This window comes from Paroedura picta, chromosome 1, assembly GCF_049243985.1.
Source record: "Paroedura picta isolate Pp20150507F chromosome 1, Ppicta_v3.0, whole genome shotgun sequence".
Lineage (NCBI taxonomy): Eukaryota > Metazoa > Chordata > Lepidosauria > Squamata > Gekkonidae > Paroedura > Paroedura picta.
The window spans coordinates 25511792-25539678 of record NC_135369.1 but is presented as its reverse complement, the minus strand read 5'-3'; the positions used below and the strand labels follow the sequence as shown (position 1 = coordinate 25539678).

General features: G+C 47.4%; 1 protein-coding gene across 1 annotated transcript in view; it reads right to left on the bottom strand.

The window, feature by feature from the left end:
- POLA2 (DNA polymerase alpha 2, accessory subunit) overlaps positions 1-27887 on the bottom strand; it is a 48682-nt gene that overhangs the window by 9671 nt on the left and 11124 nt on the right. Inside the window, exons 9-15 of the mRNA XM_077329221.1 lie at positions 27337-27399; positions 25552-25594; positions 23433-23560; positions 22955-22993; positions 21638-21711; positions 17264-17372; positions 8939-9045 (exon numbers count right to left, since the gene is read on the bottom strand). Coding sequence (XP_077185336.1) covers positions 8939-9045; positions 17264-17372; positions 21638-21711; positions 22955-22993; positions 23433-23560; positions 25552-25594; positions 27337-27399 — 563 coding nt within the window. The remainder of the gene's footprint in view (positions 1-8938; positions 9046-17263; positions 17373-21637; positions 21712-22954; positions 22994-23432; positions 23561-25551; positions 25595-27336; positions 27400-27887) is intronic.

Below are 27887 nucleotides of genomic sequence, written 5' to 3'. Positions count from 1 at the left end.
TTTCCAGAGAGATTTCCGTCCTGTGCTTCTGGCAGGAGGAAGTGGCCTGAATCAGACAAATTTAAAACAACTATACATTTGCCACACAAATGACATTCATCCGGAAAGGTGGAGGCAGGAACCAAGACTGCTTGATGGATATTTATGTTAAGTACCATCTATGATAAAGGCGCCCAAATATAATAATTATAATACTGTCCAGCAGGTGAAACAGTGAAGTCTGGAAACGACTCCTGACAAAGGTTAAAGGAGAAAGAGCTAAAGGAGGATTACAGCTGCACATCAAGAAGAAAAAAATGATTTCTGGGGAATGACACAACTTTAAGCTTGACAATGAAGAAACTGAAGTGGTTCAAGATTTTCTATTCCTTGGCTCCACCTTCAACTAAAAGAAGACTGCAGTCAAGAAACCAGAAGGATGCTGAGACTGGAGAGAGCAGCCATAAATCATAGAATCATAGAGTTGGAAGGGGCCATACAGGCCATCTAGTCCAACCCCCTGCTCAACGCAGGATCAGCCCAAAGCATCCTAGAGCATCCAAGAAAAGTGTGTATCCAACCTTTGCTTGAAGACTGCCAGTGAGGGGGAGCTCACCACCTCCTTAGGCAGCCTATTCCACTGCTGAACTACTCTGACTGTGAAAATTTTTTCCTGATATCTAGCCTATATCGTTGTACTTGTAGTTTAAGGAGCTACAAAAGATTCTTATGTGAAAAGACACATTGTTGGTGATGAGGATAAAGATAATTCATGCCATAGTATTCCCTCAGTAAGGGGGAGGATGTTGAATAAAGAAAGCTGACAGGAAGAAAGTGGATTTATTTGGAATGTGGTGTTGGAGGAAAGTTTTATGGGCACCATAGATTGCCCAAAAGACAAACAAATGGGCTCTCGATCAAATTAAGCTTGAACTCTCTCTAAAACAGGCTTTCTCAGCCAGGGTTCTGTGAAACCCTGGGGTTTCTTGACAGTCTTGGAAGGGTTTCCCGAATGGGTGGGAGTTAATTAATTTTTTACATATTTTTGAAATTTGTAAACATTTACTGGGTGATATGACCATATAAGAGTCTCTTGTGGCGCAGGGTGGCAAGGCAGCAGAAATGCAGTCTGAAAGCTCTGCCCATGAGGCTGGGAGTTCAATCCCAGCAGCCGGCTCAAGGTTGACTCAGCCTTCCATCCTTCTGAGGTCGGTAAAATGAGTACCCAGCTTGCTGGGGCGTAAACAGTAATGACTTGGGAAGGCACTGGCAAACCACCCCGTATTGAGTCTGCCAAGAAAACGCTAGAGGGCGTCATCCCAAGGGTCAGACATGACTCGGTGCTTGCACAGGGGATACCTTTACCTTTACGACCATATATGGTCATGTCGGCCCACCCACCCACTCCCAAAATGGCCAATGATGGGCCTGGAGGGGGTGGGAAAGGGAAGACTCCCGGGTGGGTGTGTCCACAGCTATTCTGCACTATCATGCCACTTCTGGAGGTTCTCGAAGCCTGAAGAATGTTTCTGGGGTTTCTCAACTAGAAGCTAAAATGGCTAAGCTGAGGCTATTGTACTTTGGTCACATGATGAGAAGACAAGAGTCACCAGAAGAGACAATGATGCTAAGAAAAACTGAAAGCAGCAAGGAAAGAGGAAGACCCAACATGAGATGGATTGAATCATTCAGGGAAGCCACGACGTTCCGATTGCAAGATCTGAGCAAGGCTGTCAACGATAGGATGTCCTGAAGGTCATTCATTCATTCACATAGGACTGACCTAAGGAGAAGAAACTTGATGGTACTAAACACACACACACATCCAGCATGTGGCCACCAGGAGTCAGATTCAACACCTCTTAGCCTGGTCCCAAGTGTTTCATTATGAATCTTGGGCCTCTCCCACACACCCAAACTGAAGAATATGTGGTCATCAAGTCCATTCTTGGTGGATCAACAATAGTAACAAAATTAACAGCTACTCTTAAGCAAAAACAAACCTCCTGCATCGGACAAAGGATGGACCTTTTTCAGGTCAGAATTCTTTCTTCCCCAACAGCAGCCAGGCAACTGCCCCTGCAAAAAACCCGACTCCACAAGCATGGTTATGAGGACAACCACTTTATTGTTAGTCCCCCCCCCCCATCCTACAGCTGATATTCCTCCCTTCAAAGTTCCCTCTTCATGACTAATGGGTGTTGAACTGTGTCCGATAGGAACGTATCCAATCCCCTCAAAAAGCTATTTAAGCCAGTGGCTGATGCCAACATTGTGTGGCAGCAGATCTTGAAATTTTGCTATGTGTTGTGTGTGACAGTAATTGTTTCAGACCCCTTCCCCCTCAGGGTTCTTTAGCACTTCTGTGCTGAAATCAGCTAGAAGCAGAATTGGAACTGTGGTTCACCATTCTAATATATTGCACTACTTGTCCCTCCATCTGAGGGATCAGCCACAGCAATCTTAGGCAAAATGAATGCCTGCCTTTTAAAATGTTATTTGCATGCTTGCGTGTCATAGTTCACCATCCCCTCCCTTTAAAGCAGACAAACCTTGACTAAATTCTTTGCAATAACTGAGTGAGTGTCTTTTCCAGAGAAAACGGCTAAGAGGAGAGGACGCGCAGTAATGGGTTTAAACTTCAAGTACAACGATACAGGCTAGATATCAGGAAAAAAATGTTCACAGTCAGAGTAGTTCAGAAGTGGAATAGGCTGCCTAAGGAGGTGGTGAGCTCCCCCTCACTGGCAGTCTTCAAGCAAAGGTTGGATACACACTTTTCTTGGATGCTTTAGGATGCTTAGGGCTGATCCTGCGTTGAGCAGGGGGTTGGACTAGATGGCCTGTATGGCCCCTTCCAACTCTATGATTCTATGAAAGGAACCTTAGCTTTCTCTTGAATCTCCTGCTCAATTTCTTTGGCTGGCAAGAAGTTCTTTGTCCACATTCTCCTCAACATGTGCCATCTTATAAACCTCTAACACAGCCTTTCTCAACTTTTTTCACCATTGAGAAACCCGTGAAACATTCTTCAGGCTTCACGAAACCCCAGAAGTGGCACAACCGTGCAGAATATGGTTGGGAAGCAGAGCTTTGTACATGCTCACCTGGGGCCCCTCCCTTTCCCACCCCCTCCAGGACCATCATTGGCCCTTTTAGGTCAACATGACCGTATATGGTCATATCATCCAATAAACGTTTAACGAGTCATGAAACCCTGCTCTAACATGTTTTCCTCAGAGGCCTTTTTCCTATAACTGAAAAACCTGATGCTTCTTAGCTCTTCCGTTGCCTTTGCCAGCTCTTAGATATCCTTTTGTTTTAAGGTGGGGCAGACAGAACTGGGTGATAAGTAGAGGAAAGATACACAAAATATCTGGGCTGGGATGAGGTGATGACTTCTGCACAAGATGCGAGGCTTATAGGTAGGACTGAATCTTGGCTTCCCACCCCCTGCTTTGAGTTATCCAATTAACAGCACCGCAGAAGAAGAAACTTGAAAAGGGCCATGGCAACCATGAGAAGGCCTGGGATGACCCGACTGACATACAGGGAGGAGAACAAAAACTGTTCCAGATGGCAATACCAAGATGGGGGAAGAAAAGGGCACTGTGAAGATCCAGAGGGGTGAAATCTCAGGACGCCTGTGGTGGTGGGTGGCTGGAATGTGCAGCAATTGCTGGAAAACAAAAAGTTATCTACTTGGGGAACAGGAAGGAAGCAAACAAGAGGCATGGGATGAGGGAAAGAAAAGGATGTGTCATGTGCCTTAAAGGCAGACAGGGACAGTCGATTTCTTGATTTAATGCAAAGGCTATCTACCAGGTCCACTAACATCAGGCTAGTATCAGCCACCCCAGTCCAAGGTCGGATTCCACCGCCCCCCCCCCAGGCCTTTTTACGCTAAAGGACTGCACACCTTGAAGGAGTTCTGCCTGCTGTTTCATTCAGAAAGAACACCAGAGCCAAGCTAATCTGGAAATAGTTTTCTCAGCCACCATCCATCTTCCCCTGCAAGTTGTACATGACTGGCGGCCTTCTGCACATGCTCAGAGTTACTAAGCTGGATCTGACCCCTTCATTAAGCTCTGGGGCAGAGCCTTAATCTCACCCAACACCCACCTTTCTCCCAAAATGAACTGAAAAGTTACTTGGATGGAGAGCAGTGGGATCTTGACATAGCTGGAATTATCTTTGGAAGAATGCGGCCTGTATTTTGCAACCCTCTGTGATTCAGTTCCGCTTCTGTCTCACACACATAGATTATGTAGTTAGGAGAGATGAATTATTCTGGGATTAGAAAAGACTTGTACTCTCTGCACCTTCTCTTTACACCTAACCATTTTACCAACACTAGAGTTACCATCTCCAGCTTTGAAGATACCTGGAGAATTAAGGGATGGGGCCTGAGGAGGGAGGGGTTTGGGGAGCGGAGTTAGTGGAGTTCAATGCTGTAGAGTCCACCTCACAAAGCGGGCATTTTCCCCAGGGGAACTGACCTCTATCACCTGGAGATCGGTTGTAATCCCAAGAAATCCCCAGCCACTACCTGGAGGTTGGCAATTCTACCAAGAGCCACCTTTCCTCTGAGCCCTACAAATAAACAATCAGGAAAATGAGACAGGAGATGGGAGTCAATACAGCTGTCCATCCTCTTGGTTGCTGTGACCCAAAAGGTCTATGGTGGGGCTCTTGGTGGATTTGCCTAATTAACCCAGAATTCCTGTTATTCCACTGCTTGAAAATGACTTTACTGATTACTAGGCCATTCCATCCCGGTGCTATGGCTTGGAATATCTGTTCTACTGGATGGGAATGCTCAGGAATTAAAGGCACATTTCATAGGGACAGGCGAGTCAGCAGGCAGGCTGAGCAGGCAGATATTTCACTGTTTTGCTGGGCACTGTAACTCTCAACAGCGGCCATCATGATGCCCGAGGACAGGCAGCACTTCCATTTTACTATCTGTATAGCCAGAGTTGCATACCTGCGGAATTGACCAGGGTTCCCCTCCCAAGGCATTTGTTCTAAGTGCATCTTGGATGAATTTGCATTGGCAGTCATGCTAGGGTGCTTTGGAGAAGATGAGGTCAGCACTGTCCCCAGGCTATGCTGACGAGTGACCAAAACTCTGGGCAGGAGACTGATTAACTGATGGGACACCTCCATGTCTACCCAATGTCACGGGGCACCGCACAGCCCGGCACCCACCTAGATCTAGCAACTCAATTCCTTCCGAAAGGGCAAGTCTCCCTGAGTTCAAAATCTAATTAATATCCAGCAACCAGGTGGGCTTGATTACTTCACTGATCTTGCTGAAAGTCTCCTCCACCCCGCCAACTGTTTTTGTCAGCTCAGCCTACATGCATTCAATTGCCTTTTGTTCCTAACTCAACCAAAGAAGAAAAGCTGTTCTTTTATACCCTGCTTTTCACTACTTTACAGGTTGACCACCCCTGGCTTAAAGGACAAGGGAAAAGCAGAGGTGGTTTGTTAGAGTCTTCCTCAGCAGAGTATTTGGCTTACAAATACCTTTCCAATACCTCTCTCCACAACAGATGCTCTGTGAGGTGAGTGAGGTTGGGACAACTGCAAGAGAGCTGCAACTAGTCCAAATTCACCCAGCTGGCTGCATGTGGAGGTCTGGGGAATAGGGATGGGTGGTTTAGCTCGGTTAAACTAGAAAATACTTCAATCAGTGCAGATTCAGGTAATTTAGGGGATTATCTGAGAAGAATCACTCAACCCATCAATTTAAATAAGATGAGTGAAGCTGTTAGGGCTTGATTTGACTGACTGAGAAAGGACATACCAAACAGCTGTTCTTGGGGAACAGCTGTTTGGCAGGGCTTGAAATATCCTACCAGTAAGGAGTAAGGCAGCCGTCTGAAAGCTTTGCCCATGAGGCTGGGAGTTCGATCCCAGCAGCCGGCTCAAGGTTGACTCAGCCTTCCATCCTTCCGAGGTCGGTAAAATGAGTACCCAGCTTGCTGGGGGGTAAACGGTAATGACTGGGGAAGGCTCTGGCAAACCACCCCGTATTGAGTCTGCCTTGAAAACGCTAGAGGGCATCACCCCAAGGGTCAGACATGACTCGGTGCTTGCACAGGGGATACCTTTACCTTTAAGGAGTCTACTCTATGCAGCCTCAAAGGGGTCTGTGGAAGAGACATTTAAAGATCCCACCAAACAATTGGTTCTCAGGATCAGCTGTTTGGAGGGGTCTTTCTCCCCAGACTCTGCTCAGAGTCTCTGCCCTGCCTTTCTACTCTCCTGGAACTGGCTGCATGCTGTAATCAGGGGTTGGAGTGGTCATGGAGCTGATATGGCAGCCTTACACCCGCCTTTCCCAATCCTGCTGGGGTCAGCTTAGCAGACCCCAAGCCTGTCTGCTGCCTTCCCCGCACAGCCTGGGCTGCTTGGGAAGGGCCAGCTAGGTCCCTTTAAATGTCTCCCAAGCTGCCAAACAGGTGGTCCCCAGCAAGGATTCTGTCTGGCCGCTGATTTGGCCAAATTGGTTCCCGAATCAGTGATTCATCTGATTCAAGTGTCAACAAATCAGAAAAGCTTGAATCCAAAAATTACCAGCCAGCCAACCCCCCCCCCACGCTCAGCCTTAATAGGGAATCAAACCCAGTTCTCCAGATTAGAGTCCACTGCTCTTAACCACACTAACTTTAAAAGTCAGGAAACGCACAGATTGTCATCCTGGACTCACCCTGAAATCCTAAACTTTACAATTATTTTTGATATTCTTCTGGGTGGGCTCCTCTAACTACTGCAGTTGTTCCAGACAAAACTGTGCAGTCCGACTCCTCTGCTGCCACAGAGGCTGCCCACTCTGCTCTGTCCTTCTGGAGCCACCCAACCTCCTTACAGCGTTCCTGGGGGCATCAGAAGCTCTGCCTAAAGTCCCCTGTGCTCATTCTCAAGATTATACTCTACTCAATTCAGCAGCCTGAGTATAGACAAACTCCTCCTCTGTTCAGGTGTTTTCTCTTAAAAACACATTTCCCCTTCTTTAAATCCATCTCTCAGTCCTGCTGGTGGCTACTCCCTGTTCCAGAATTCTCACGCAGCCAGAGGGGCTTGGCTCTTTTACTTTCTCTCCCCTCACGTAACCAGAGGGGCTTGGCTCTTTTACTTTCTCTCTCCTCACGTAACCCTTCATAGACACGTCCTCCTGAACACAACCACTGCAATGTTCTTATGCTTGAGTACCTTTTCAATTCCTGTACTGCGATAGTCCCATCAATTAATTCTAAACCTTGCTTTTGTGGTCTCTTAGAAGCACTTTGAACTTGCTTGCCCACTGCCTAGGTAAAAAGCCCTAAACCACATGTTCAGCTTTGTATTAATTGGTGAGTGTGTCAGTTTTCCAAGCCAGCCAGGCTGTGAAAGTGGGAAGGTGTCGACCTTAATTCCCCCAAAGTGTCCCAAACTTAAGTCAGTGGTTCCACATGGGTCAACACATATAAAAGGGAGTACGTGTTGCAACACTGTGTTTCAATAGCTAAGTTTCCCATCTTTCTTTCTTTTTCTTTTAGAATCAAGTCACTAGTCCACATTGGTTTTGAAATGCTTAAAGGCTTATACCCGGTGAAGCTGCTGAATACCATATTGCTAGCAGGCCAGGATTTCAATTCTTATCTCTCCTGCACACTGCAACAGCAGAAGTGTAAACAAAGTAAGCCTATCTGTTTAATTTGCAAACTGTAGCTCAGCATAGTGCACACAAGTCCTGCATACAATGGCTTCCATATTAAACAACAGATTCCAGCCCCTGCCACCCCAAGAAGCTTACAGTGTTAAAGGAAAACTGCTTCAAAAACTTAACTCAGAAATCAGAATAGAATCAGAGTCCAGTAGCACCTTTAAGACCAACAAAGATTTATTCAGAGCGTGAGTTTTCGAGTGCAAGCACTCTTTGTCAGAGATTGTCTTGACTTGTGAGATCTTAAAGCTATTCCACAACACATACACTTCTTCAAACTGCCACACTCATGGCTGATTTATGCCTCCCTCAGTCAATCTCCCACCCCACCAAGGTTTCTTCTTCAGTAAGTGGCCAGATCTTTTTACTCTCACACCGCTGTCCGGAGATTAGTGGAAGAGACAGCAAACAACACAAACTGTAGAGAACACATCCAACATGGAGTCTCAGGACCTCAGTATGAGAACAAGAGCAGCCAGAAACCAGATATGAGCATTGGAAGGATGAAGGAATAGGTCTTTCAGTTTATTCTGAGCAACTTAAGGTTAGCATCTTTAGTATTTCAGTAGAACACATAAAGCCTGATAAGTCACTGGAAGGCAAAATCACGAAACTCTGGCTCACTTACTTTTGTCAATATCATGCAGTCCAACTCAATGGAGAGAGCAATTATGCTAGGACTGGTCAGTGGTAAAAGGAAACCAGGCCGACAAAGAACACGATGGTTAGACACGATCAAAATGGACATTGGCCAGAGCATTATACAACTAAAAGAAGCAGTGCAACATTGGAAGATGTGGCAACAGATGAACCATAGGATTACCAAGAGTCGGATGCTAATTGGGGGGATCATTTGGGCATGGAATTGGGGTCACTGTGGGTGGGCAGGTAGTTGTGAGTTCCTGCATTGTGAAGGGGTTGGTCTAGATCAGGGGTAGTCAAACGCTGGCAGGGGCTCATGGGAATTGTAGTCCATGAACATCTGGAGGACTACAGGTTGACTACCCCTGGTCTAGATGACTCCGGAGGACCCAACTCTATGATTGTATGATCATCATCTTTAGTATTTAATTCTTAATTTAAATGTTTTAAAACTTTAACTTAAACTAATCTAAATTTCTATTTTGCATTCTGAAATTTTTATAGATGTAACTTTATCTATGCTGTGATACACCCTGCGTCTGTAGAGAAAATAAGTTCAAATATAAATAAATAAAAGTACAGTGTTTTCAGAACTTTGCTCACCTGCTGATCTCCTCCGCACCCATATGAAAGAGAAGGTCGGTGGAAGTCAGGCCAAAGATCACGCCGTTGATTTCCAGAGTGCAGGGGTCAGAGACAAACAGCACCCGCTGAAATTAGACAAGGTAAGGAATTGTGCAAAATTACAGAAGAGCTGTGCACCTGATCAACAAAGAGGCCTAGGTAGAGCCCTCAAACACTGCTTAAGGATTTCTTCATCAAAACTAAACTGGGAGGGGAAAGGCCCGTGTGGCCCAGGACTGGGACACTTGAAGATTTCTCCTCACAAAGGATATCCATCTGCAGAAGCCCATCTCTGACCCTTTGTGAAAGTGTGGCAAATGGCTGCAGATAAAGGGGTTTTTGCTCCTGTGATTTCTCCATTATGGGATGTCACTCACTCAGCCAGTGTAGTGTAGTGTTTATGAGCGCTGGACTCTGATCTGGAGAGCCAGATTTCATTCCCCACTCCTCCACATGCAGCTACCTGGGTGACCTTTGGCTAGTCACAGGGTGTTTGGTGTGTGAAGAGGAAGGGAAAGGTGTTTGTACTTTGGGACTCCTTTGGGTAATGAAAAGCAGGGTATAAAAGCCAGCTCTTCTTCTAGAAGAAGAGTTGGTTCTCATATGCCGCTTTTCTCTACCCAAAGAAGGCTCAAGGCAGCTTACAGTCGCCTTCCCTTTCCTATCCCCACAACAGACAGCCTGTGAGGGAGGTGAGGCGGAGAGAGCTCTGACATAACTGCTCAGTCAGAACAGCTTTATCAGTGCTGTGGCGAGCCCAAGGTCACCCAGCTGGTTGCATGTGGGGGAGTGCAGAATCGAACCTGGCATGCCAGATTAGAAGTCCACACTCCTAACCACTACACCAAACTGGCTCTTCTACTCACCTGGCACCTTAACTTCGTTTCAGGAACCTAGTTAAAGTCATTTTATTTAACCAACTAGTTTTAAAGCCCATTTATAAAAATGGCGAGAAAGGGAAGGGGAAGGGAGACGCCCCACCCACCCGGCCGAGACTCGCGGCCTTCTCCCGGCTGCGGAAAAAGCCTCGCCATGGCGAGGCTCTTCCCGGGGCCGGGAGAAGGCTGGACCCCCACCTACTCATCCACCCGACCGAGACTGGCGGCCTTCTCCGGGCCGCAGAGTGCTCCTCAGAGGACAGGCCAAGTGGCCAATGGGGAGCCGTGCGCCACTCGGAGGGGCGAATTTGCGGCCAATGGGGAGCCGTGCGCCACTCGGAGGGGCGCTTTGCGGCTCCTGATTCGCCCTTCTGAGTTTTTATCCTGGACAGGGCCTGCCCTAACTCCTCCCCACTTGCCCTTACTCCTTTATTCCTCCCGCTCCTCCGGAGCGGGGGGGGGAACTTAAAGATGATGCGACCTTTCCTCCCCCCTCTCCCCACCGAATGAGAGAGGTCAGTATTGTCTGGCAGCAGCTCTCTGGGATCTCAGGGCAAAGTCTTTCAATTTACCTCCTATCAGAATCCTCTATCTAGAAACGCTTGGCAACAAACCAAACGTTTTGCGCATACAAAGCAGAAGCCACAGCCCGTTTCTTGGGAGATGTGAGTTCAAATTCAGACTTATCCATGAAGCTCACTTAATGTCCCTGGGCCAGTAACACACTTTCAGCTTAAGAGAATAGCTGAGAATAAAATGGAGAACTAGTTATGCCACCTAAAAAGCCTTCAAATGACAGTGGGTGGGGTAAAAAAAATGTAAACAAGGAATATAGTGTTGCATGGGGCAGAACTTTGTGAATTGACTGCTCTGATGGTTGATTTTATATTTGGTGTTTCCTTGAGCGGGAGCACGGTGGTCTCCAGACAAATCAATACTAAACTGTAAAAAACAACACCCAAATGCACAGGGTGATATTAAATAAGAACCCCTCTCTTCTACATGAATAAAACTTTCAGTGCTGCCTAGTGGGCCTGGAAACCCCAGCGAAGCCTTATATTTGGGAGGGGGGGAGATCTGAGGTACTTCTCGTCCTCCCCCCTGCCTCCAATCTGGACCCTCCCCATCTGTGTGAAGAGATCCAATTCCACCTCACAGCTTGCAGTGAGCATTCTGAGAAACGTATTTCTGACTATTAGTTGTTTCATTTTTCTTCCTCTTACAACTTACAAATGACAGATACTGAGGCAAGCCATTCTACTGGCCAAAGTTACTTATCAGGGTTATTGTGAGGATAAGCTAGGGCAGGGATGCCCAATGCATCACCCCACTAGCGCGCCACCCAATACCCACTTGCATGGAGCCAAACAATGGCTGTACTAAACCCTGACAGAATATGAGGTACTTCAGAAGACTCCAAGAAACATTTCTTGTGGATCAGCGAAGTCTGCCCATGCTGAAATAACAGCTCAGATATTGGTGGATCTTTGGTTTGGAACTTCCCAACATTCTGCACCTTCCTACCATGGCAGCCATTTTGTGACTAGTCCTGCCTCATATGGCAGCCATTTTGTGGTGGGGCCAACTACCCTCCCATTAATGCTCATTGGCTCAACAAGGTTAAGGACCTCAGAGCTAGAATAACACCCCGGGCTGCCCTGCTCTCTCCAAGGTAGCAGAAATAGATCTCCCAGTTTATCCTCATAACAAGGATAAGGCTAAACGTGTATGTGAATGCCTGTCTTCTTCCGCCTAAATCCATCCTTGTCAACTATACCATCCTGGCTCTATTGGATCCATCATGTAACAAGCTGCTACTTCGGGGAAGACAGACAGCAAGGAGTGCTGCAGACAGATTTTGTATCTGCCGGGAAACTTGGGAGGGAGGAGGGGAAGCTTGTAGACTTGGGAAAGAACTCGTCATTGGCTTATATCAAGGGATTTTCCCCAGGCTAAGCAAATAGCTGAGGTTGCATCAGTCTCAAAAGCTACGGCTTTGGTGCTGAGCTGCATCTTTAGCCTTTCCAAGGAAGTCCCTGATAGTTTCTCATGGTGGAGAGTAAGTGACACAAACTTCCCGCAAGAGGTTGAGACAGGAAATGAGGTCTTGCTTCACAATAATTCTTTTATTTTCCCCAAGAAAGCAAACAGAAAACTAACAGAAAGGCAAAAGCTGAGTCAGCTTGTTTTTTCCTGCCTCAGAGAAGGATTTTAAAAGATGACCTACCCTTATTCATTGCCTCACCTTCTGCTCTAGCCACACCTTATTTCAGTTCCCTTTCCTTCTCCCAAATGACAGGTAGCTAAAGGATATTGGGGCAGGAGTGAGGGAGACCTCTCCTTTTGGAAAGAAAGAAGGAGGAACTGCATCTGGTCAGCAAGTATGTAAACTGTAAAAAGCAACACCTAAATGCACAGGGTGAATTGAAATAAGTACCCCTCTCTTTTGTTTGGGAAGTTAAGACCAGCTGACAAACATATGCAGCTACTAGTAAAGCCAACAGAAACTGTAGGACAAAAATGCCCGCCTGACCCAGTATCCAGCAAGCCCTGGAGAGTCATCACTCCTTATGGGAACCTGTAGGGCAGGGGTAGTCAACCTGTGGTCCTCCAGATGTTCATGGGCTACAAATTCCCAGAAGCCCCTGCCAGCATTTGCTGGCAGGGGCTCATGGGAATTGTAGTCCATGAACATCTGGAGGACCACAGGTTGACTACCCCTGTTGTAGGGGACATAGCTCGGAGGAAGAACCTCTACTTTGCACAGGTTTAACCCCTGGCATCTCCAGTTAAAAAGATGCTGAGACTCTGCTGACCTACTGCCAGTCTGAGTAACCAGCACTGACCTTGACAGGGCCAATGGTCTGACAGTATAAGGTAGCTTCATGTGCCCACGTTCTGTATGCTGCATACCAGCTGGAGTCACCTAATCAATTGCTACCCACTCTGAGAGTTACCGGCAGGACCGAGGCCTTCTCAGTCGTGGTGCCAGCTTTATGGAACGGGTTAATATGAACTTAGGCAGACTGTAAGTGGGTGGGCAGAAGGGATTGTGTCTGAGGTTGGCTCTTGGGGCCCTTTCTTGCCTGCCCAGGGAAATGCCAACCACCACTTTGGGATCAGAAGGCAAATTTCTTCCAGACCAGACTAGCCAGAGATTCTGGCTTTGGGAAGGACATGATCTGGGCATGGAATTGGAGTCACTGTGGGTTGGCAGGTAGTTGTGAATTTCCTGCATTCTGCAGAGAATTGGGCTAGATAACTCTGGATGTCCCTTCCAACTCTTATGATTCTATGGTCATTACCATGGGGGGGGAAGGCAGTTGGTTTTCCAAAGGAAATGCAATGCCAGTTTGGTGTAGTAGTTAGGAGTGCGGACTTCTAACCTGGCATGCCGGGTTTGATTCTGCACTCCCCCACATGCAGCCAGCTGGTTGACCTTGGGGTGGCTTCAGCACTGATGAAGCTGTTCTGATCGAGCAGTGATATCAGGGCTCTCTCAGCCTCACCCACCTTACAGGGTGTCTGTTGTGGGGAGAGGAAAGGAAGGCAACTGTAAGCTGCTTTGAGCCCCCTTCGGGTAGAGAAAGTGGCATATAAGAACCAACTCTTATTATTATTATATTAATTTACCCTCCAAAGCCAAGGGTCTGCAACCTATGGGTCTACAATGCAGCTCTGAATTCATGAGGCTTCTTAGTAAGTGAAATACGGAAATGGAAGGGCAGGTAAAAGTTGTTTTATGGGACCAAAGGGCTTCTTGTAAATACTTTAAGGTAAAGGTAAAGGTATCCCCTGTGCAAGCACCGAGTCATATCTGACCCTTGGGGTGACGCCCTCCAGCGTTTTCATGGCAGACTCAATACGGGGTGGTTTGCCAGTGCCTTCCCCAGTCATTACCGTTTACCCGCCAGCAAGCAAGCTGGGTACTCATTTTACCGACCTCGGAAGGATGGAAGGCTGAGTCAACCTTGAGCCGGCTGCTGGGATTGAACTCCCAGCCTCATGGGCAAAGCTTTCTGCCTTACCACTCTGCACCACAAGAGGCTCTTGTAAATACTTTACAGTAACTGAAATGAGAGGTGAAACAGTTGCCAGGAATCCAAGTGCTAACAATGCAGAGACGCCTACCAGTTCACTAAAGTGATTGTCCAGCTTGTGAAACCGTCTGCAAACCTTTCCTTAATAAAGGACTTGCCCTAATCAGATTTTGGGCTTCAGAAGCATTCTCAGTAAAGTGCTGAAGTCGCACCTTTCTGTCATGCAAATAGGCCCTCTTTTGTTCTGAATTTGAACACAGCTTGATTATTTTCATGATGAAGGGTTCCCTGACCTCTGCTTTCAGATGCTTCATTAATGACTTGAACTTGCAATGCCTGCTTTAAAAAAAGAAAAGAAAAAAAGAATTGCACCTAGTGTTTTCTTGGTGGAATAAATTATTCTGCACTACACTGTTCAAATTGTACGGATGCTATTTTTGGCATCCTGGCTCAAGGCTGCCTTGAATGCATTTGGAGACAGGCAGGGTATAAATGTTCTAAAGGAATGAATCAAGTACACCAAGCCAGACCTCACCACCTGTGCCTTGCTGTGCCGTCTTCAGTGCACCTGGCAGACAAACTCTGTTGCACTCCAAGGTGTGGTTACGTTGCAGAACACCTTGAAGAGCTCCTTGTTCAGTGAGCAAAGTTCACCAGTCTGAGCTGCTCCCAATGAACAAGCAGACTCCCTCCCTCCTCATGGAAAGAGACCACTGACCTTCTCTATAACCTGGGCATTTAAAGCGGGTAAGATTTTTATTACCGTGCTCCATTTATCACTAGGGATGATAGGAAAGCCCTTGCAATGCTGGGTCTATTACTGTGCGAGGCCCAGCTGACCTTCTAGTGACAAAACATATAAACCAGTGGCTCCTCCTGCTGGTGCTACAAGGCAGTCATGCTCCTTCAGTGTGTTCAATTAAATCTAGTGCATTTTGAACAAAGTCACAAGTACGGCCTGTTTGTCTCATGGCCCTTCCATGCATACCCAGGGAATTGCTGATCGCCACTGTGGGATGGTAGGTGAATTTCCTCCAAGCCAGGCTGGATTCTGGAGATTTTTGGTGTGTGTGGGGATCACTCAGGCATGAAATTGGGGTCACTGTGGGTAGGCCGTTAGTTGTGAGTTTCTGCATTGTGCAGGAGGTTAGACTAGATGACCCTGGAGGTCCCTTCCATGATTCTATGAAATCTCTTGCTCGAAAAAGTCTAAACTGGGGGCTTCATGGGTGCTGCATGAGCAAAGCAGATGAGGGGGAGCCCCCCAAAGTCCCAATCTGCTTGGAGGGGGTGGCTTAAGGATTCACCCCGATTCAAATTCTCCCTAAAGAAGCATTCCCACACTCTTCTTTGGTCTTATAACCCTGTTTTGTTAACTCTAATAACACGCTGTGCTTTTCGTGCTCGGTTCTCTCATTTTGTAATGGAGTTTTACTGCCTTGTTGGTTCTACGTCAAAATGAGTAGCCACGTTAATCTGCCTGCAGCAATAGGAAAGAGCAAGAGTCCGGCAGCACCCGAAAGGCCAATACAATCCGTGGCAGGGGAGGAGCTTTTGTGAGTTACGGTTCGCTTCTTCAGACCTGGGCAGTGACTCGGGAGAGCTCACACCCAGAATTTTATTAGTCTTCAAGGTGCTACTCGACTCTCGGTTGTACGTCTTAAACGCATGCATATTATACTTTCAGAAGCTAGTTATTTCGGTCGGCAGTAGAACAGCTTAGTTCAAGCCCTGTAGCCCTTTAGGGCCCAACAAAAACTCCCAGGAAGTTTTTGAGACTCCAACCTTCCTTCATCAGACATGAGTTTGACTAATGGAGCTTTGATGCTCAGAAGTTTATTCCCCGAAAACCTCTAAGGTGCTACGGGATTCAAATCCAAACGGGTTATGCCATTCCGTTTTCAATTAGCTTTATTCATTTATTTTACTTATTTCTTCCATTTGTATGCCGCCCTCCCCTGAGGCTCAGGGGAGACATGATCTGTCTTGAATCTCGGCAAGAACAGCCGACTGTAAATAGAAGAAGCAAACTTTTCTTCAGCCAGGGATCAACATCCCAACGGCTGCACTTGCCTGGGGTCATCTTTAAGCTAGGCAAGATGTATTTCTGGCCTTGAAACTGGAAAATCTTCACCCATAGGATCACCAAGGGTGGGGGGAAGAGAAGCTGGCACAGACAATATTGAGCCCAGTACTCTCTGCCTACCATGATCCATGCTCTAGGATGCTTAGGGCTGATCCTGCGTTGAGCAGGGGGTTGGACTAGATGGCCTGTATGGCCCCTTCCAACTCTATGGTTCTGTGATCCAGACTAATACAAGGTGCCAGAAGCAGAGCCAGGAACTCTGCAGTCTGTTTAAGAAGAAGAAGAAGAGTTGGTTCTTATATGCCGCTTTTCCCTACCCGAAGGAGGCTCAAAGCGGCTTACAGTCGCCTTCCCATTCCTCTCCCCACAACAGACACCCTGTAGGGTGGGTGAGGCTGAGAGAGCCCTGATATCACTGCTCGGTCAGAACAGTTTTATCAGTGCCGTGGCGAGCCCAAGGTCACCCAGCTGGTTGCATGTGGGGGAGTGCAGAATCGAACCCGGCATGCCAGCTTAGAAGTCCGCACTCCTAACCACTACACCAAACTGGTGTCGTCGATTTAATGGTGCGTATGTCGTCTTTCGATTAAAGCCAAGCAACCATTTGAACGCTTTGAGGATTTCAATTATTCTGTGCTAGATGGAACGCAAGCGAAAGGTTAAATAGCGAGAGCAAGAATAGACAGTTAAATTTGGATCTCAGGATGATAGCAACTAGGTAGGCTGGGCCAGTTCAGGCCCGCCCTGAATTCCACCTCCGGTCACGACCCGGCCAAAACTTTCACGACAGTACAAATCCTAAGCAGAATTACTCTCTTCTAACCCATTGACTTCAATGTCCTTGGAGGGGTGCAACTCTGCTCTGAATAGCACATTTTCCCAGATATATATATATATATACTCCATTGTTGAGAATCTCCTTTGCACGCCATGAAACCCTTTGTGTTTGGCAAAGGATTGTGGGATGCAGAATACATTCTTGGGCGCGCACGCTGTAATTCCACAGAGAACTGGCTGGGCCTGTTCGGCCTCGCTGTCTCCCCACAGGACACACCCAACGCTTCACCGCAGCTTCGAGGCACCAAGGGGAATGCCACACAAGGTGATAGCGAGAAAGCTTGTCTGCCGTTCCGCACCTTTCAGTGTGGAACCCCTGATAAGTATCTGAGGAATCCCAGAGTTCCGAGCCAGGCCAGCTGGAAAGCCACTGACTTGGCAGGACGTGCAACCCAAGACTCCCCATGGGGGCTCCTCCCACCGACATCGCACTTGGCCAGACTCCCTCAGCAGGGGGAAATACCTGCTTGTCCTCTTTCGACAGCTCGCAACAGCTGAAAGGTGGCTGGGGGTAGATGTAGTCGTGATGCACGTCTCGCAGAGAAGGGACGATGACGAGCTGGGAGCCGGCACTGCCCGGGGATGGATGGGAGGGAAAGAAAAGAGGGTTTTTTAAGCGACAAATTTGAAAGGGGAATGGAATGCTTGAGGAGATGTTACACGGCCATCTGTAGAGCAATCGTTAATTTATTTATTTTATTTTTAGATTTTTATGCTGCCGTTCTCCAATGGTCCCACGGCGGTTTCCAACATCAGTAAATACAATAAAACCCATAAAACATCCCATAAGAACAATTACAAATTATCACAATTAGACAGATGGCAAATCAATCTTATAGGCGCCCTAACCCTGACCCGCCCCCCATTTAGCCCAAAGGTCAGTTCTCTTACAGTAGGAGTGAGGGACAGATCTAATCAACATAGACGGGGGATTCTCCGATCATGTTATTTCATTCAATATAACATCCCCATGCTAGGTTGCAAAGGTATGCACAAGACTTAGAAACAGAGCCATCTAGCGAACACTGGCAGGGGCTCATGGGAATTGTAGTCCATGGACGTCTGGAAGGCCACAGTTTGACTACCCCTGCCTATGCTTAAAACCTGCTGAAGGAGGAGAGCCCACCAAGCCTGTTCAAATGCTCAGGAGGAATAGTTCTGCCTGATGAAACATTGTCCATCTGACTACGGAATACAGAGCTACACAATCCAACGACAATCCAAATTCAGTACAAAGGCAGCTTCAGGGAAAGGATGCAGTTCAATGGTAGAGGGCTCAGTTTGTATGCAGAAAGTCACAAGTTCAATCCCAGGACTCTCCAGTAAGAGGATCTTGGACAGAAAGCATCAGGAAAGACCCAAGACACATGAAGCTGCCTTATGCTGAATCGGTCCATCAAAGTTGGTATTGTCTACTCAGTGGCTCTCCAGCAGAGGCTTTTCACATCACCTGCTATCTCATCCTTTAAACTGGAGATGCTGGGGACTGAACCTGGGACTTACGCATGCCTAACTGATGCTCTACCACTGAGCCATGGCTTCTCCCCTGGCTGAACCCTGGAGAGTAACAGAAAGTAACAGGGATGGAAGAGCCATCCATTGAGGTGGATCCAGCCACTCCGATAAGCAAAGACTGTAGCCTCCGTTCAACCCAGCTGTGTGGAGCAGAGTGTCGGGATCCGCCCCAAACTCAGGCAGCTTTCTTCCATCCAAAACTCAGTTTCTTTCCCATTATATATCATCTGGCTCAGAATCCTCTCAACCCCCTCATTTCCCTCCCTGCCTCTTTTGACCTAAAGGAGGACCGGCCCAATGTTTTGAGCACCGAGCTACATTTCTCCCTTGCACAAACAGCTGTCCGTTCAGTTAGGAAAACAGTATCTTCTGTTCTTAACGGAGCCTCTTTTTTCCCTTTGTCCAAACTCAAATGTTTGTGCAGCGGCTTCTGATTATGAATCGCCCGCAGGAAGAGAATCACGTCAATGATCGCTCAGATGCACCAGCACAATCTTCATTGTGCCTTCGTTAATAGGGGGGAGAGGGAAAAAAGCCTGGACAGGCGCTGACCTGACACTAGCGGACGGCAGAGGCTGGCGTGAGATGAAAGGGACAGGGAAGCTTTGCACTCGAACCGAGGAAAGCAGACAGGGGTTGTTTTGTGCTTTGTTCCTTCCATCTTGCTGGCAGCAAAACAGCGAGAAGCAGAAGGCAACAAGAGCTGGGATTGCCATGAGGTCTCTGCCCTAACTTTTCACACTTTTCATAGGTGCATAGTGTTGAAAGGTCCAAGGTTATCTAGTCCAACCCCCTGGAGATTGCAGGAAATTCACAACTACCTGCCCACTCACAGTGACCCCCAATTCCATGCCCAAGTGATCCCCCCCCCAAACCAGAATCCCTGGCCAGTCTGGCCTGGAGGAAATTTGCCTCCCGACCACAAAGTGGTGATCGGCATTTCCCTGGGCATGCAAGAAAGAGCCAAGCATGAACACAACATGCCTAAATTAACAGAATCAGCGGTTCTGTCAGGTAGCTAAGCTAACCTCTGCTTAAAAACTCTAACCTCTGCTTAAAAACTTACAAGGAAGGAGAACCCACCATCTCCCAAGGAAGTCTTTTGTGGGGTGCAGGTACAGACATTTTGGTGCCTTAGGCAGAAAATTCAAAGCAGGGCCCCCTTCCACACATCGATTACCCAATGCCCCAATGCAGTGAGAAGGTCTGCACTGATTACCCCTACAGGCAATTGGGGCTATGCAAGACCACTTTGCGTCTGATCCATCATATCCTCTGATGCCTTTCACTGAGCTCCAAATCTGCCACCTTATATTGCCTAAGCTGTTCTCTGTTGTGGAGCAGAAATGTGCCAGTGGTTAGTACAGAGCAAGGGCCCCCAGCCTTTATTCTGACACAAAAGGTGGTAGATGGAACCACTAAATGGCCACCATGAGAGGTAGATACACACAAAGGAAGAAGAAGAAGAGTTGGTTCTTATATGCCACTTTTCTCTACCTGAAGGAGTCTCAAAGCGGCTTACAGTCCCCTTCCCTTTCCTCTCCCCACAACAGAGACCCTGTGAGGTGTGGCTGAGAGCCCTGATATCACTGCTCAGTCAGAACAGCTTTATCAGTGCTGTGGTAAGCCCAAGGTCACCCAGCTGGCTGCATGTGGGGGAGGAGTGGGAAATCAAACCTGGCTCGCCAGATTAGAAGTCCGCACTCCTAACCACTACACCAAGCTGGCGCTCCAAGTGTGGGAAACAAATATTTACAAATACATTGGGGAAAGAGAGGGAGGGAGAATAAGACAATATTATGATGTCAACATTATTTTAACTTGTATAGCCACTAAGTTCTCCAGTGGACAATCAGAATCCCAGCTGGACTCTGGCCATGCCCACTTTCTAAAAATATTTGGTGGGCATCAGGAAAGGTTTCAGCAGGCAGCTTGGTGCCCAAGGGGACCCCCTGGTATAGAGGATTAGGGAGCATCTGCATAAAGTCACGGGTGGGGGAAGGGATCTGCACCTATCTGTCAGGCCTCCGAGTGCAGCTCAGTTCACAGAGTGAGAGAGACGTCACACAAAAAATGACTCACTACCACCTTCACTATTACAGGGACTGCACCAAGGTTAGGGAGGCTGTTTTTGAGTCCAGAACTCATTACCCCTCATCCTTGGCATGGTAAAATGTGAGATAGGAGGAAGAGTCACATCACATCCAACTTGCAAGCAGTCTCTAAGCTGAACCACCCAGGGAGACTGGGAGGGTTACCCAGACAGATAGATAACACTGGTCAATATTAAAACTTTTGGTGTGCAAGAGCACCTGCTCCGTAAGCAGAGCTCTACCAGGTAAACATTCTCTGGAAGCAGGTGCTGAGGAAGGCCTTTCTATGTGCCTTAGACTGGTGGTGGTGGCAGCCTCCTTTGGGCCTGTTTCCTGGCTCTTCTTCCCCAAAGTCAAATCAATACATTTCACTGGAGAGGGCAGGCTGAGTACCCCAAGAAGTATCACTCTTGGCTCCAATGGGAACACTGATCAGGAAATGGCTGCTCCAATATTTTGTACCTCACAGAAGCCATTTTGCGATTGTGCCCATTAACCGTTTTCAAAATTCCAGAAGCGCCCACATGCTCAACCACGCTAAGGCCACTGCCTTAGACCACGAAGCCTTGCTGCCAATCAGATCAGACCACACTAGGTTAAGCTGAACGAATGCTCTAACCTCAGTGGGCGTAAGTACGCCTGGACAACTTGTGCTTACAGACTGCCCTCTGCAGTCAGCGTGGGGTAGTGGAAGACTAGAGTCTGGGAGACCACGAGTTCAATTCCCACTTTGCTATGAAGCTAGCTGGCTGATGTCACGCCACGCACTCTCCCTACCGAACCTGTTCTGTAAATAAAATGGGCTTTCCAGAATCCTGTGGCTGCCCACAGCAACTAGGGTAGATGCACTCTTGGTCTGATCCAGCAGGGTTTTGCTGATGTTCTGAGAGCCAGCGTGGTGTAGTGGTTAAGAGAGGCAGCTTCCAATCTGGCGAGCCGGGTTTGATTCTCCGCTCCCCCACATGCAGCCAGCTGGGTCACCTTGGACTAGTCACAGCCATGATACAGCTGTCCTGACTGAGCAGTAATATTAGGGCTCTCTCAGCCTCACCTACCTGACAGGGTGTCTGTTGTGGGGAGAGGAAAGGGAAGGCGACTGTAAGCTGCTTTGAGACTCCTTTGGGCAGTGAAAAGCAGTGTATTAAAAACAACGCTTTTTCTTCTTAAGGGAAACGTGCTTCTGAAAAAAAGATATCCAGAGAGTCTGAGAGGACAAATCCAATCCTCACCTCCTTGTTTGCTCAATCACTGACTTCATGCACAGCTTGAAGGCATCCTCAAATGAGGCCATGAGCTGACAGTTCTGAAAGAAATTAGTGAAAAAGCCTCATGATTTTCAGCCATGGCAAACTGAGTTCATTCAAGCCGGTGGACTGCTTATGCCAAGGTAAACAGGGATGGGTGTCTTTATTTGAAAATGTTTATATCCTGCCTTATCTCCCTAGACTCAATGTGGCTAATTAAAGCCAACAAAACACAATACACTCTAGTGCAAGGATTCCCAACCAGGGCTATAGGGGAGCTCCCCTGGGGCTCCCCAGTCTTTCCCCTATATCCTGCATTAAGCTACTCCTGGCATTGCTGTGAAAATATGGAACCAGGCACTTCCACTGACCAGGGGGTGGTGTTCTTGCACCTGGGAAAGGGGGCGGAGCCTGGGTTCCTCAAAGCCTGAAAAATATTTCAGGAACTCTTCTACAGTCAAAAGGTTGAAAGTGGCTCAGAGTAGCATCTACCACTCTGAATCTCTACACCAGGGACTCTGAACCAGGGGTCCGTGTGAGTTCTGGAGGGGGTCTACACCCCTTCTCCTCCTGTCTTAATGGACTTGGCCACGAGCCAGTGAACAAACTGCTTCCACTGTTCCCTTTCCTGAGTGTGGCAGGGAAGGGTGACCAGCTGACATCACTTCCAGGGATCCACATAAGCCTGAAAGATTATTTCAGGGGCTCTTCCATGCCTAAAAGGTTGAAAAGGCTGCTCTACACCATGCTGGCTCTCACAAGTCCAGTTTGTGCTGGGCCCATGCATGGAGTCTCAGTACTGGCCAATTACTAGAAACTTGACTTCTGCCTTGGCCTGGTGCTTTCCGCCGCCTGCACTTCAGGGCCCAGCACCCGGCTTGACAGGCCCACCCTCCTGTTTTGGATTCAGATCTGTCTGACCACAGTCTACCTAGGCCCTATTATGTCAATCTCGCCAGGCAAATCTATGCCACACTTCCCTAGAGGCCATTAACACTGATACACCAACCTCCTATACAATGTGCCTGGCCTGCACTGCCATCAAAAATTGTTCAGAACAGTGTGGGGTCTGCCCATGATGCTACATTAACAGATATTCATTCATTTATTCCAGTGCTGAAGTAAGCACGAGGTCTGCAAACTTAAAATTAACTATCTAGGGAGAAGCTGGGAGGCCCTCCCTACACTAAGGCCCCCTTTTTGAGATTTGCGATTCCGAGTGCCCCCGAGTCCCATAAACTGACAGCAGCTTAGAAAGAGGAACATTCCGATCTGCGGAGGTCTCTTGTGCTTTTAACTTACCTCAACCTGGGTGTGTTTTGCATCAAGGAAAGGGCCAAGCTGCAACAATGGAAGGAAACAGAGGTCAACTAAGGCTCTAATTAACCAACAGTGTAATTTCTGAAAAACTAATCAAGGCCTGTTAAGAGCCCAAATGATGGTAAAAGTTACAGGGGAAAGGATGCATTTTTTTTCTGTCCAAGGCAAAGACCACAGGAAACCCCTCAAAACCCACATGTAATAAATGAGTTGCAGAATAAAGTTCTGGCAGCTCCCTCTGCTTTAAGTTCCTCCAGCTTCTGCAGGATCCAATGAGCTCACTTTCTTTTAGCCAATCATTATCTTCCTGTTCATCACAGGTTTTTCAGTACTCCATGGCTAATCCTTCCCCTCAGCAGTCAGAACAGCACTTGAAAATTGTTACTACCCTGTCCCCACACAACCAGCTAGTTTATGAGCACAGGATATGATAATCACAGGAGGGAAGCGACACCCTTACCAGAATGCAAACGTCCGGCCTGCATTTATTAATTGTTTCAATCAGATCCACCAAGGGGTCATAGGAAATGCTGTCAGAAGTTGTGTAAGGGCCACAGGCCACCAAGACCATCTTCTGCTGCTCTGGTTCTGAAAAGGTTAACCAAATCTCAGTTTTCATGGCTGACTAGCCACACCCCTAAAACTAACACTGAAGCTATAGACAAGCCTACACAAGATAGTGCAGAAAGAAAGTGCAAAGGAGGGGGAGACCAGAAAAAGGCTGTCTACAACCCTTGAAATGTCTTAAATATTAGCAGTATTTAAGAATGATTATGTTCATGTGAATGAATCAGAACTCCATTCACCCTGCCAGAGCCCCCCAAGGACAAAATGTTGAGAGGGAAATCCAGACAAAGCAAGGAAGTTTCCAAACTGTTGTGCTTAGCACAAAACACATTTAGCCTAAGCTTCTCCACTTCCCGGAAGCTCATGCATAACCAGCTGTCCCTCCCAAAGAATGCAGCTCTTCGTAACTTGACCTTGATAACGTCTTGAAGGTGAGCAGGCACCTTCCAAAGGCAATTAACCTAACTGAGACACACAACTCTTTCTGGAAGGGCTCTGAATGATCAAATCAGATCAAAGACCTTGTTCTCCAAACGAAGCTAGGCAAGTCACCGTACCAAAACTCCATGGCAGAAATGTATGCCATCTTTCAAGTTAATTCTTTCTTCATTATCTAATTCAGGGGTAGTCAAACTGTGGCCCTACATATGTGCATGGACTACAATTCCCATGAGCCCCTGCCAGAAAACGCTGGCAGGGGCTCATGGGAATTGTAGCCCATGGACATCTGGAGGGCTGCAGTTTGACTACCCCTGATCTAATTTATATTATAATGCCACCCTTCCCTGGAGGCTAAGGGCAGCTTACAACATCTACAATAAAAGTATTGTTGAATTTTAAAATTGAACAATGAAACATTTAAACACCTAAAACATTTAAAATCCTAGAAGCATAATTTCTGTTTCAGTGTGTGGGGAGGGGATGAAGTGCTGCTATTGTTCATTTTATGGCATACAGGTGGTAACCTTTCCATATCTATGTTTGTGAGTCCATAGGGAGGCCAGCTATTGGGGGTATTTTGTAGACCTCAACCACAGACCCAATAGAACAGCTCTGTCTTCTAAGCCCTGGGGGACTGTTTTAAATCCTGCAATGTCCTGATCTTTGCTGGAAAAGCATTCTACCAGGCTCATGTCAGGGCTGAAAAGGCCCTGACTTTGGTTGAGGCCAGTCTGATGTTTCTGGGGCTTGGGATCTTGAGCAGGTTTTATACACTTGATCTTAGACTTCTCTGAGTGACATAGAAAAGGGGGTGGGGTCCTGCAGATAGGAAGGTCCCAGATTGTTCAGGGCTTTAAGAGTAAGGACCAAGGATTCGGTCCTCAATCTGGAGCCAGTGTAGCTGAGAGAGCAATGTGCTCTCTCCATCTGGTTCCTGTAAGGATCCTGCCTGTGGCATTCTGGGCCAGTTGAACCTTCCATATCAGATACAAGGGTGGCTCTGCTTAGAATGAGTTGTAGTAGCCTAGTCTGGAGGTAACCTTTGCATGGTTCATAGTGGCCAAGTCGGACATCGACAGGTAAGGCAGTTGCTGCCACGCCTGGCAAAGATGGTAAAAATCTTGGGAGGCAGCATTTGTGACCAGGGACTCTGTCAATAGTCCAGGATCACAACCAGGCTCTTGACGGTTGTGACACTCAGCTAATTTCTGCACCACCAGTACCAAATCTCTGCTACTTCCTTGGCCATCACATCTACAACACAAGAAATATCTTGAACTGAATTTACTGCTAAGCTACTATTGTCTCACTGATCTGGGGATCCTGAATTCCTACAGCCACTTCAATAGTCCTGCAAAGGAAAATCTAGTACTAACATGTCTGCCAGGTCTCAAAAGCTAATCAAATTATGTATTATGGGAATGGGGTAGGGTGGGTAGGACATGACTTCAGGACTCTGTTAATAGCACCCATGTGTCTTCCATCCTACTCAGACTGTACAGTCAACCTTCCAGACCACAACAAGCCCCAGAGCTTCTCCCTATAGAAATTAAGCATGGCACCTAACTCACCTTCAATTGGAACTGCAGGTTTATGAAATGGAAGCGGCACCCCCTGAAGAGAAGACAACAATGAGTTCACATCTTTAAGAAGACAAGAGTATAGAGTGGATCCTGTGGATCTTATTTTGATGTGGAACACATCTACTGCCGTGCTCCCTGTAATGGAAATGATAACAGACGTGACATCCGTTGTCCCACCTCAAGGAGTGTGCCAGTAGATGGCGGTTGTGCCACCGGCAGTCTCGGTTAGGAGAGCAGCACCAGCCTTGGAAGACAGGAGGCGGAGCCACTGATGGCAGAGCAGTGAGGCCTAGCACTGAGCCCCGCTTTGTGCTCTGCTGCGGAGCCCCAAAAGAGCCTCACAGCTGCCAGCCATGGGGCAGCGGAGAACTGCAGACCATGGCGGCCCTCCTCCTGCAAGAGGTAAGAAGGGGGAAGGGAAAGGGGATTGCAGGAGGAAGGAGCCTGTGTGTGTGTGCTTGTGTCTGAGAGAGGGAGGGGGAAGGAACCAGGGAGGAGGTCCAGGAAGCGTGAGGTAAGGAGGGAGAGGCCAGGGGGAGGCAGTCTGTGTCTGCATGTCTGTGACAGAGAGGGAGGGGGCCAGGCCCAAGGAGTCCCAGAGCAGGTATGTGTTCCACATAACCTGTGATAGTCAGACTCACTAGATTTTTTTGTGAATTGCGGCATTTTCTGGAGCAAGTAGTCTCCCGCTTGCATGCACACACAGAAACACACATAAAAGTGTGTTCTATCAAGGCATTTCCAACTTATGGAGACCCTATGAATTAATGACCTCCAAACATTGCCTTCAACTTTTTAGCTTGGTGTAGTGGTTAGGAGTGCAGACTTCTAATCTGGCCAGCTGCTCTTAAGGACCTGGATTTGTCTTTTGCAAGGAAAAAAAGGCTTATCAATAGGGCAAGCAGTCTGCAGCGTGGGGAAATGCCCACACATGTGCAGGACAGATTTAAACCAGTTTGGTGTAGTGCTTAGGAGTGTGAACTTCTAATCTGGCAAGCTGGGTTCAATTCTGCACTCCCCCACATGCAGCCAGCTGGGTGACCTTGGGCTAGTCACAGCACTGATAAAGCTGTTCTGACCAAGCAGTAATATCAGGGCTCTCTCAGCTTCATCCACCTCACAGGGGGTCTGTTGTGGGGAGAGGAAAGGGAAGGCAACTGTAAGCCGCTTTGAGACTCCTTTGGGCAAAGGAGGAGGAGGAAGAAGAAGAGTTGGTTCTTATATGCCACTTTTCTCTACCTGAAGGAGTCTCAAAGCGGCTTCCAATCGCCTTCCCTTTCCTCTCCCCAAAACAGACACTCTGTGAGGTAGAAGAAGAGTTGGTTCTTATATGCCCCTTTTCTCTACCCCTGCATGTGGGGGAGTGCAGAATCAAACCCGGCATGCCAGATTAGAAGTCTGCACTCCTAACCACTACGCCAAACTGGCATATAAGAACCCATCCTTCTTCCTAGCATTACTGTCTTTTCCAGTGACTTTTGTCTTCCATTGAGGTGACCAAAGTACAATAACCTCAGTCTAGTCATTTTAGCTTCTAGGAAAAGATTTGATCTAGAACCAACGTGTGTCTTTTTATTAGTCCATGGTATCTTTAAAACTCTCCTCCAACATAACAGAACAGATTCATGGCATCCAGGCCAAAATCCCCAGTCTTCACCCTTTACCCTCTTCCCACAAGCCTATCACATAGGAGAAAAGATTGTAATCTGTCTTTAGCCATGAGTCATAAACAAAGCAATAAAACCCAAAGTAATTGAAAGAGGATTTCCTCACCTCATACAGCTTGGATGCAACCAGCTGTCCACCAGTACTGTTTGTACCTTCCATAACTACAACCTGGAGGATGGATGGGGGGGAGGAGGAGAAATGCAAAAATTAAAGCGTCTTTGTTTTATTTCTTCATCACTTTCTACTCCTGTAGCTACACTGGCTCTTCTTCTGGCAAAAGGGCAAAGGAAAGAAGACAACTGGGTTTATGACTTATCAGAACTGGGAAGAAGAGAGAGTCTTGGTTCCCATACAATTTCATCTCTGGGACCAGGGACGTCTCTGGGACAACCTGAAATGTACAAGCAGAAATTGCATGTGTGCCGTTTAAATCTGTGTTAAATTGGATTGCTCAATCACTCTCAGGGCCTATGATGGAGGAAAAGCAAAGTGAAAGTGGTTTAAATAAAAATTTTAAACTTCAGCTGAAACCAGCTTAGCCCCTGACCTCAGAAAGCCAGACCAGAAATTTAAGCAGATTTCTAGAGACTGGGACACTCTGACATCTTCCTAACCATGATCTGGGCATGGTGATCCACGTTCTGATTATATCCGTT